Below are 11,582 nucleotides of genomic sequence, written 5' to 3'. Positions count from 1 at the left end.
GTGTGTGTGTACACAAATATATGCCAGTGAAATAAGAAATCAATGAAAATCGTGCCATTAATTTTCAATTATGGTTTCACAGAAATATTAATAATAAACAAACAAAAAAGCAGGTAAACCAGCACGATGGAGCTCCTAAATTAAAATATTTAGCAACACTCTCAGGGAATCACTGCAATCAGGTTTGTTGGTGAAATGTTCAGGAGCAAGGGGCTCTGATGTGTCTGGGACCATTTTTAAATCCTTATTTTTAAAATCACATTTCAAAATCAATATTTCAATCTATCAAATCATAATTTTGCATGCTTTTATTTTTATATATTTTTTTCAGTTTCTTGTTATTAGAATTACTTTTGTGAATTTATCCTTTTCTCTTTGGCAGTGTGTCCAAATGTTCAAACACAACTGCATATATTTACCTTGTTAAATATAATCCATTATAGGATTGCCGGTCCAAAGAGGGAGAGGTTTACAAGGGGAAGGAGAGGAGCAAGATGTAAGGTGAGGAAAAGCCAGGTAAGTTTTGGTACAGCCCGTCCAAGAAGACAAAACACAAAAGTCTCAGATAGGAAATGGTGAATCCTACAATCGCTCCTGGAAAGGACAAACATTTCTATTTTCTTTTTAAAGAGTATAAAAAAACTGAATTCAATTGATGTCTTGTCTCCAGAACCACTGCAGCATCTAAATGGGTTTGGCAAAGTCAGTTATGGATCTTTGACGGAAACGGTTAAGAACCAAGATTCCAACTGTTGGCAATATTTGGTTCCCACCAGATGTTAGAAATCATTTCTGTCTGTTGCTGCTGGTTATGGACTAAACAGCTTAAGATCTTATTTGGTAAACAGGGATTACTTTGTATCATTTGGTTATAATTAGTATTGTTTTTGACAGCCATCAGGACGGAAACTATTATTAGTCTTAGTCACATTTTACTCATTACGATATGTGATAGTTTTAGTCAGTTTTAGTGGACTCAAAACTAAAAAGGTTTTAGACTAGTTTTAGTTCAGTTTATTTATAGCAACAATTCACAACACATGTCACCTCAAGGCACTTTACATTTCACCAGATCATTCAGTCAGATAGATTCAAAGTTTTCTATAAGGAAAACCAGCTGATTGCATCGACTCATTGACCCGAAGGCAATCTCTCACACTAAGCATGCTTGTAACGACAGTGGAGAGAAAAAACTCCCTTTTAACAGGAAGAAACCTCCAGCAGAACCAGGCTCTGTTTGAGTTGCCATCTGCTGAGGCCGACCACAGGCGACCCAGTTTATCGTTGCTGCTGGGCAGAAAACTTTGATCTATAGACTAATTTTTTTATGAATTAATGCCATACTTATACAAAAGTGTCTCATAAAAGCTGTGAAAATAGCAGATCTAGTTCAACACATCATATTGGTCAATATAGCAGACAGACAAGCTAACAAAATGTACAATAAAGGGATGGTTTAAGACATACAAGGTTTCCATCCCAAAGCAAAGACTTCCTGATCTACAATGAATTCTATGTGCATTATAGTTGAAGAACAAACAAGGAGCTGCTCTTGTGAAGCAATGAGATCCGCAACCACTAAGATCTCTACCAGAATTTAGCGGACTAGAAGCTACACCTTAATTTGACATGCCTAAGGATCGGTGAGGGTATGCCAGAAGACTGAGTCTGTTCCATAAACATTTTGATTAACCCAACTGGATCAGATTCAGAACATGATCACAGTATTATAACTAAGGACTGCTGTTTATAAGGAACTGGGTTTACATTTTAATCAGAGTTAAACAGTTTGGTTACAAGTGGCTGATCTGGTTCTGATTTAAAAGCATGGTGGACTCAGTGATCCGGACATGAGAACATCCAACATGTTCTCTGGGTTCTTATTGCAGAAGGAACTCTGTTCTTGCTGCAGAAGGTCGGCCATATTTGGACCTGCTGTGGATCTTCTCTCTCTAGCTAAAATAAACATTTCTGTTTCCTTCTGAGAATCCAGACTCCTGCAGCCAGACTGTTTCCTTCTCCTCTGAGGACGTGGCAGCTCCTCCCTCCCACCCTACTCCTCATCTTTCAAGCTTTGATGTGGGCCAATCGGATGAGAGGTGCAGCTGTGGGTGGGCTGTGATTGGCTGGGAGTCGGACAGATGTTTGAGATGTTTGGAGGATCAGAAGCAGAGGTGAGCCAGATAAGCAGAGGTGAGCCAGATAAGCAGAGGTGAGCCAGATGAGCAGGAGAAGCTGCACAGACAGGTGAGTCCCTCCTTCTGTGGAGGGAATCTTTAATCATTTTGATTTGGTTCTGAAGGAGCAGATTCTCTCCATGAAGCAGAGCTTAACTTCCAGAAACATGGAGTCAAGTTCAGATTTTATTGCAAGAAGAAGAAAAAGAGAAAGATTCACCCATCATACGGGTTCTAACATTTAGACATAAATCAGTCACATTAGAAAACTGATCCTGGATTCTGGAGGAAAGTGCCTCTGGAGAGAGTTTTTCTTTATGGGGTCAGAAGTAGGAGAGCCCCCACCGCCTTGGAGGAGAAGGAACCTGATCATATGGGTTGGATCAGGATGCTCCTCCAGATGTTTCAGTCAGTCATGACTCAGTGGCGCTCAGTGGAAATAATTTTCCTCCAACTTTAATTCCTTGTTCTTCCTAAAGAGTTCAGTCTGACCTTGATGGCTTCCTCTGAAAGAATAATCTGCTATGATTCCATTCTTTTCCTGAAGTCTTCCTCTGGACAATGTCAAAGTAAGTTTATTTCTATAGATCATTTCAGTGGAGAGACTATTTAAATTTCTGACACTTAGCATAACTTTATTTACACGATTCAAAACATATAAACAAGTGCAAAAACAAGTGTCAGCTAAATTTTATTAAATAAGGAGCTTGCTAATCTTTAGTTGTCCATCTGACACAGTACAAAGAATTTTGTTAAAAATCCCACAACTGAATAAAATGCTCAATAAACTGTGTGGCTCTGTGAAGTTTCACTTCCACGGAGCCGCGGCATCAAGTTAAGGTCCCTCCTGCAGTCTGTCTCTGCAGTACAAGTAAATAAACATCTTTGCTTCACTGATTAAAAAAATTTAAAAGTTGTGCATCTTGCCAATTTTTTTTCTTTTCTGGCAAACTCCTCCTTTAAAAAGATGTACACGAGGAAACAAGGGGAAATAAGAGTACAATGCAGAGGCATAGAGGGGAAAAAAAAACAAAGGGAATAAAATTAAAACATTAAAAATAAGAGGATTTATTCCAGATCATTGGAGAATGAGAACTAAATTCTGCTTGTCTGTGTTTAGTTCTGGTTCTGCAGAGTAGATCTGATCCAGTAGTAGAGAGGTCTGGCTGTCGATCCACTGCCAATCATTCTATAATGTACTTTGGAGCCATTCAGTGATTTCTAATCTAACGGAAGGATTTTAAATCCTGCTCTCTGAGACTCAGAAGGACTTCAGAACTGGGCTGATGTTCTCCACTTTCTTAGTTCTAGTGAGGATGCAGGCAGCAGCGTTCTGGAACTTCTGCAGCTGTCTGATCCACTTTTTAGGCAGACCTGTAAAGACACCGCTGCAGGGATCAATTCTACTAAAGAACGAAGCAGGAAGTAGTTTTCAACATCAGTCCTTTAATCCTAAAGACTTTCTTCAGGTGATGGAGCACCTACTTTGTTCCTGTCTCTGTTAGCCTCTGAAGGTTCAGGTCTGAGTCCATCACTGCACCCAGATTTAGAGCCTGATTGCTGCTGGATTAGCTGAAGCTGGATGCTCCCGTTTAAATGCTCCTCCTTTGCTCCAAAAACTATTACTTTAGTTTGATGTTGATTGCGTTGATTTCTTCTCTGCATTTATCCAGAACTGGAATGGGTCCAAAGTCACATTGTGACATGGTGCTGTGCAGCTGGATGTCATCTGCATCGCTATGGTAGCTGATGTTCATTGAGATCTTAGTTTGGGGAGCATAATACAGAGCTTAAGGTAATGCCACATGAGATCTTCTGGTCTCTGATGTAAAGTTATCTTCTGACACTAAACGGTCTTTGTGCTTGAGGAGGATGTTAACCAATCCAGAGGGAATGTAGAGTCCTAAACTCTTCTGCTGCTTCTTCCTGTCGGTTCCGGAGGCCTATTCTAGAAACTGAACCCATCTTTCACCCAAACTCCATTAAATATGACAGGACATTTAACTTCCCTTCACCCCTTAGGCTCAGATCTGTGATGATCTGATGATGAAACGCGGTCACCTTGAACCCCAGCCGGCCTCAGCAGATGGCCGCTCACACTGAGCCTGGTTCTGCTGGAGGTTTCTTCCTGTTTGAAGGGAGTTTTTCCTCTCCACTGTCGCTACAAGCATGCTTAGTGTGAGGGAGTCAATGAGCCGATGCAATCAACTGGTTTTCCTTAGATAGAAAACTTTGAACCATTTTCACTGTATGATCTGGTGAACTGTAAAGTGCCTTGAGACAACGTTTGTGTAATTCTCTGTTTGATTACGTCTGTGTCATTTTAACAGGATGATCCGTTCGGTGGTGATCTGCTGGCTCCTCTTCATTGTGATCAGCAGAGGAAAGCCCACTGAGAAGAAGAGCCGGGTCCTTCAGGAAGAACCTCTCAGTCAGCTCCAACATGACGACAACAAGAACTTTGACTACGATCACGAGGCTTTCCTCGGACAAGATGAGGCCAAAGCCTTTGAACATCTTTCACCAGATGAGAGCAAACGTAGACTGAGGTCAGTTAGAAGTTCTACTTCTATATCCTTGCATCTCCAGTTCTCTGTTACCCAAGCTTCTTCTGATGCACCTTGAGGTTTTCTGTCAGAAACGGGTCAGAGCAACAGTCTTGAAACTCCTTTTCTAACAAACATCTAGAGGGCGGTTCCTGATGCCCCCTGATCGATCAGAGGTCACAGCTTTGCTGCTTCACATTAATCCAGATTGTTTCCTGATATTCTGCTTCACAAAAGGATAAACATGAAGATCTCTGGTTTATTACAATGATTAACATGAATAAGATGGACCCTGATCTGTTTGTATCGACCCGAGACTGAAGATCACCACTACAGTTGTTTCTTCCTTTAATGTTTTTCTTCTAAGATCGTCCAACACACAAACTGAAACCCTGCAGTTTTATATTTCCTGCTCCACAATCAGGGATGGATTTAGGAAATTTGGGGCTCTAGGCAAAGATGGGCAGGGGGCCCTATGAATTGAGAAGACAACATAGAATAGACCAATTATACACATAGAGAAATTTAATAGAATAGACATCCATTATTCGTTCTACATTTTATCCCTTTATTCCATTTTCTTGTTGTTTTTCTCTCTATGTTCTTAGGGTTAGGGTTTCATGCTGTCCCAAAAGGAATGAAAGATTTTCTACAAGCGCTAAGCTCGCTTAGCTGATTGCTTCTTCCTGTGTTTCCAAAAAGGCCAAAGTAAATAACCCAGTCCTTCTTTTCACTGTAGACAAGCCATGATCTGCTTCTCTGTTCTCCATTTTTCATTTGGATGAAATAATAGCTGCATGAATCATGACAGCAGACAAGATAGAGGAGAGCAGGAGGCGGGGTTACCAATCTACTGGCTCTGGAGAGCAGAGTTCGCTGCTTTTAGATGTTGTCGCCAAAGTCCGCAGTAGCAGAAAAAGTCTAGATTAGGCGCTAGGCGTTTTATTGTAATCAAAGTGCTAGAGGGGTCTGAAAAGTCGTTGAATATAGCAACAAAAGCGCTAAGATGGCAACACTGTTCTTTGCATTGTTTGTTTGGTTTGCTGTTGTCTGTTTGGACCTTTCTAAATAGCTGCAGCAAATGGACTGATCCAATATGGTGAACACATGAAGGGGGGGGGGGGGGGGGGGGCTGAGACACACCTAATATTAGAAGCGTTCTGATGGCATTTCAGCAAAAGGATTTTTATCAAAAACAGAACTAATGTGCACAAATAAGGAATAGTTGTATTAACCATACATCTAAACAGAGTTTAATGTGGGCCCCTGGAAACTGGGGCCATAGGCAGCTGCCTAGTATTGCCTAATGGTAAATCCCCCCCCCCCCCCCCCCCGTCCAAAACAAGTGAGAATGTCCGCCTGTCCTGAAGGTCTTGTGGACAGATGATGATGGACATTTATTAGATGAACCTTTCATTGGAAGCGTTGGAAAACAATGGAGCCAACTCTCTCATTCAGCCAGTAGATGGCGGTGTATCCGGTCTGTATCTTTGGTTGATCAGTTCCACTGCCTAAGATCTGCTCTGTGCTTTAATCTGCAGAATCATCGTGGATAGAATCGACGACAACAAAGATGGTTTTGTCTCAGAGGAGGAGCTGGAGCTGTGGATCAGGAATGTGCAGAACCGACACATGTATGAGAATGTGGAGCATCAGTGGCACGAGTTTGACCTGAATAATGATGGCCTGATCAGCTGGGAGGAGTACAGGAACGTCACCTATGGCAGCTATCTGGGTGAGGATCCAAACAGGAACACGTGTGAACCTGACCCTTATGTTTTCTGCTGAGATCTGATCTTTTCCCCAAATCAAAGCTTTTTAAAATCGGAGTCCAACCACAGTAAAATGCCGACAGGTGGGTCCACACTGATAAGGTCCTAACAGTCTGATAAAGTGGGGCCATCATTTATCTAAGTTACATCATGAGACCCAACTTGATGAAGATGGTACCATGGCAGAGGAGGAAGATGTGATGCAGATGCTAAAAGTAAAGTGAAATAAGGTGGTAACTCAATAGAAATAGGCGGATTTATCAGAAGGTTAAAGGTTTGGCTCAGGAAGAATTATGGCTGCATTTAAAACACACAAAAAACGGCTAAGTAGTGCAAAATGTGATTAATATCAAAATTGAGGAGAAATTCAAAGTAAATTCAAAGTAAGTTCAAAGTTGGCTGTCAGTATTGTATGAACTGCTTCAGTTTTATAATAAAAACACAATCTTATACTCAATAAATTAGCATTGTCAGGAATTATCCAGACTAAATCCAAATTCTGCTTTTATTCCTACAGTTTATGAGATTCTCAAAAGGGGCAGAGGTTGGTTTTAAGGGGTTATGCTATAACGCACGGGGGGGGGGGATGTTTACCCTCAGGCAATACTAGGCAGCTGCCTGAAAACAAAGAGTAGTGTTGCCAACTTAAAATGGTGGTATCAACCGAAGGAAATAACGCATTTTTGCACAAATGCCTATCTGCACTGAACCATTGCAATTTGCACACTGTTTTTATCCACTGCACTGTTTACACTTTGACCACTGCTGCACTTTTTGTATAACTCGTGTGTAACGATCCGGAAAGGTATTCCATCTCATTTGAAATATCAATGCAATGTTCATAAGCTGTATGCAACGCAATTTTGTTCTGTATGCACTCTGTGCATACAGAATGACAAATAAAGAAGTCTAAGTCTAAGGTATCGTCGTGTAGGGCACTGATATCATTTTGAGAGCCAAAAGTTTATTCAACTATTTTCACCCACTCCAGGTAGGCAATAAAAAGTTCTACTGGATTCACTGTGTATTAGTCTATTTCCTGCTTCATAAAGGTAGGCAGCAGCTTAACAAAGACATGATGGCAATTATTTTACATCCAAGTGGGATGCAGTTCTTCATATATACACATACATCAATTTCAAACAGATGGTATCAGTATTACTGCACAGCCAGGTATCGTATATATCGGCGCATAACGACTAACCATCGAACCTTTGTGGGAGACATTTAGCTTGTCTGTGAGGACAGTTGCAGGTCTAAGTCCATCTCAAAGGTTATTGAAGCAGGAGCTTTTCTTGGGTGTTAGCACTGTCTCGTTACTGGTGATTAAAATGGTTTCACTGAGACATGGTTACCAGACAGTTGAAAGATCTTTAACCATTCAATCCTGATAAAGTGTGGTCTATATAATTTCTAACCCCAAAGCAATGCCATACATGTCCGAGATGGAAACCTTTAACTCTTGATCTTGACTCATCTTCTTTCAGAGGGTCCTCTGACTGAGAGGGAGTATAACTACACCAACATGATGTCGAGGGACGAGAGACGCTTCAAAGTGGCAGACAGTAATGGAGACATGAATGCAGACAAGCCAGAGTTTATGGCTTTTCTTCATCCAGAAAACCATGAACACATGAAGGAAGTGGTGGTGCAGGTAAGAGGGGCCACGGCTTGTGTTAGACTTAGACAGCATTTATTGTCATTTTGAATACACAGAGTATACAAAACGAAAATTCGTTTCGTACAGCTTTCATGAAATTTCCATTTTGTTTAAAGTGCAGCAGTGATCAAATGTAAACGTTGTTGGTTTGAGGTTTTTGTTCCCAAGTTAAACTCATCTCTCCTCTATCATAGGAAACGATGGAAGACATAGACAAGAACGGCGATGGATTCATTGACCTGAAAGAATACATCGGTAAGGACACAGCTGTCCATCACTCCTTGAAAGCAGGTTAAGAACAAGTCGGACCTTCATACTGATCTCTCCAAGCTGCAGTCATGCGGTCATGAATTGTTTTAATCACTCTAAAGAAGTAGTCCATCCTGTTCCAATGTTCTGGGGAGAACCCTTGGTAGTAATATTTTTGCTGGGACACAATATCACATTACATATTGACCTTCAATCCACCCTTTGAACTCCCACCAGAGAGTGGAATATGTCCAGAACCTCCGAATGTGGGGGAGGATACCTTTGTGACCAGTAACTTCGACTGGATAAGTATAATCAAAGTTACTGGTCACATTAGAATGAATAATGGCCGCTGCATTTATCCCATTCCTTAAGGAATAGTGGGCAGCTTGGAGCAATCATGGGTTAAGGTTCTGCCTCAGAGACACAGAGAGGCACTGGCAGTCCTCTTCTGTAGAGTTGCTGGCCTCTAATACAATAGAAAGATGATTAAAGACTCAGACCCTTAATAAAGGCATATATGAGATGCTAAGAGAGGTTCATGTTTTTTAAAGGAAAAGTCCGGTCAGCAAGGAATAATCAATGGATCAGTATTTATACCTAAAACGAATACCTTTGTGGTGATTTAATGAATTTAGCGTTAATCAGTAAAAACATAAAGATAAAAATGTTCGTTGCGATCGCCCATCTTTGCCCAAATATAGTAACCCCTCCCTCCTGCCATCTTCCGGCAGTGACGTCACGGTGCGGTAAGCCTAGCGCCATTCTCCCCGCTTTACAAGCAAAATCAATGGGAACTACTAGACACATCTGCAATCAACAACAATTATTGAAGATTTCCAGAGGACTTCAGCATTGAAATTCACCAGAGCTATAGTGAAACTGACAATGCCCACATGCATGGCAGCTGGATGTTGTGATACATTGGGAAAAGTGAAATAATTTCACCTTTCTGATTCCTGATCCTCCACTGACGGGTTCGTCGTTGGATTGCCAACTTGAAGAGGAAGAATTTGACACCAGCCTCTGCTGCTTGTGGTCTGAACGTTGCATAAGCGTCCAGTGAACTAAATTGTGCAGACTGGTTCTGTGGCTTGGCAGAGCACACACATGGCATGGAGATGACTTATTGACACCACATCTCCCGCCTCTGCTTGATAGATTTATGCATTTGAAATAAGACCTGAAAGAAAAAGGGGAATATCATCTGTCCTTTTCCTTTTTTATGCCCTGATATCCTGACCAATGACACAGCTATTCTTATATTCACTGCAAGAATGATTTCTGCCCTGAAGAAAAACAGCGAGAACCTCCAAGACACGACTTCTAGAACAAAATGACATAACTTTATTCTTTTGGCTGTGAGATCAAGAAAAAAACTTCTTGCTTCTCTCGAAATTTTGTGGAATTTTAAAATGAAACCATAACTTGCTGAATCAGTGTTTGACCTTTGAACTTTCTTCCTCATATCTCATTTGCAGGTGACATGTTCACTGCAGAAAATGGAGTAGAGGAACCGGAGTGGGTGGCCACAGAACGGCAGCAGTTTTATGAGTTCAGGGACAAAAACAAGGACGGCAAGATGGACAGGGAGGAAACTTTGGACTGGATCCTCCCTGCAGATTATGACCATGCAGTCGCAGAGGCCAAACACCTGTTGTACGAGTCTGACACCAACAAGGTCAGTCCACTTTCCAATAGCTCCATTACTCAATCTAGTCAAACAATCAGTCCCTATTAAATGCTTTATTTCCTTGTCCAGGACGGCAAGCTGACCAAGGAGGAAATTCTGGACAAGTTCGACCTGTTTGTGGGAAGTCAGGTGACGAATTATGGCGAGGTCTTGATGCGGCACGACGAGTTCTAGGAACAGTTCATTGCAGCAAGTTCTTTTTTTATTTTTTTTATTTTGCTTTTTCACATGCCCTGCCTACATGCACCAGGGATGTATCCAGTTGGTATCCGATAAAGACTGTTTGTAGATGGGCCACGTCGCAGAATCTTTGTATGACCTTGAAATATTTGGGTTTGTCGTGTGTCGATGTGTTTGTTGAGTACGTGTATGTGGAGGGGCTAATCACGTTGAGGTGCACATCTAATAGCGTAGCAAGAACAGGTTGAGGTCTGCACGCAGGATCCAAAAGCAACAAAGGACGGGTGGACATGGTTTCAAAAGGCCAAAACAGTCCCGACACAGCCTTACTTTACCTCACCGGAGCAGCAGTCCTTGCCCCAAAGAGACACAAAAGGAGTCACAGAGAACCGAGTCCTTAAAACCCAGCTACACGGCCATCTTTGGTGCAAGCCAGAGACCAGGTTGCACCGGCAGTCCAAGGTACACACTAGTTCCAGCAATAAAACCACAAAACAGGGGAGATTCCACCAGAGAGGCAACACATATCTGATCCTCAGGGAGGGATTTTAATATTAGGCAGTACTAGGCAGTTGCCTGGTACATGCACATAAACTCTGTTTACATGTATAGCTAATACAGCTATTTCTTATTTGTGCACATTAATTATGTTTTTCATAAAAATCCTTTCATTAAAACGCATTCAGAACGCTTATGATTTTAAGTGTCTAATTTCCTAAATCCGCCTAAGTTGAACTAAGTTGTTCCCTTTCTAGATCGGTATTCTTTTGATGACCTTGTTTTGATTCAGTAACTGTAAGGCAGTGGTTCCCAAACTTTGGGCATGCACCCCTTAGAGGGGCTAAGTGTAATTGCAGGTGGATATTTTATTAGTGAATACGTTTCAATTTTTGATTGGTAGTAAATTGTTTTGTAATTTACAGGGAATTGCAGTACATTTTATTGCAGGGGTCTTTAAAATTTTCCAGGCAAAGGACCCCAAAGCTGATGGCCAGATGGAGCGGGACCCCCTGATTATATATATTGTATGACATAGTGTTCTATCAAACTGGTCCTATAGTCACTCTATTACAGATGGAGGAATGTAATGAAAGTAATCCCTCCCTGGGATTATTAAAGTATTTCTGATCCTGATTCCTGGTTGATGGGACAGGTGTTGTGAATGAAATGGTGCCCAGCTTGAAAGAGCTCCTGTGTGTCTCTGAATGTGAGCATTGATGACTGAAAGACATCTTCTGCCTCCATTTATCTGTTTACTACAGTGTGTTGAATTCATGTTAATGTGGATTTAAAGACGTTTCAGTT

At 41.4% G+C, this 11,582-nt stretch overlaps 1 protein-coding gene across 2 annotated transcripts; it reads left to right on the top strand.

Annotated features, from left to right (window-relative positions):
- The first annotated feature begins 2,068 nt into the window (after positions 1 to 2,068).
- Positions 2,069 to 10,974, top strand: LOC119794136 (calumenin-A-like). 2 transcript variants are annotated; one of them, XM_038301502.1, is made up of 8 exons: positions 2,069 to 2,174; positions 2,213 to 2,247; positions 4,508 to 4,726; positions 6,265 to 6,458; positions 7,983 to 8,149; positions 8,350 to 8,410; positions 9,886 to 10,085; positions 10,167 to 10,974. In XM_038301502.1, the coding sequence occupies exons 1-8, from the start codon at positions 2,142 to 2,144 to the stop codon at positions 10,269 to 10,271; spliced, it is 1,014 nt and encodes a 337-aa protein (XP_038157430.1). In that variant the 5' UTR covers positions 2,069 to 2,141; the 3' UTR covers positions 10,272 to 10,974. The 2 variants fall into 2 exon arrangements, with proteins under 2 accessions (XP_038157430.1, XP_038157431.1); XM_038301503.1 differs by lacking the exons at positions 2,069 to 2,174; positions 2,213 to 2,247 and adding an exon at positions 2,651 to 2,746 and having other exon boundaries at positions 10,167 to 10,271.
- Positions 10,975 to 11,582: the final 608 nt, after the last annotated feature.

This window comes from Cyprinodon tularosa, unplaced genomic scaffold (assembly GCF_016077235.1).
Source record: "Cyprinodon tularosa strain WSP-4 unplaced genomic scaffold, ASM1607723v1 ctg469, whole genome shotgun sequence".
Lineage (NCBI taxonomy): Eukaryota > Metazoa > Chordata > Actinopteri > Cyprinodontiformes > Cyprinodontidae > Cyprinodon > Cyprinodon tularosa.
Note: the sequence above shows the minus strand (reverse complement) of the source record. Positions and strands in the feature narration are given on the sequence as shown.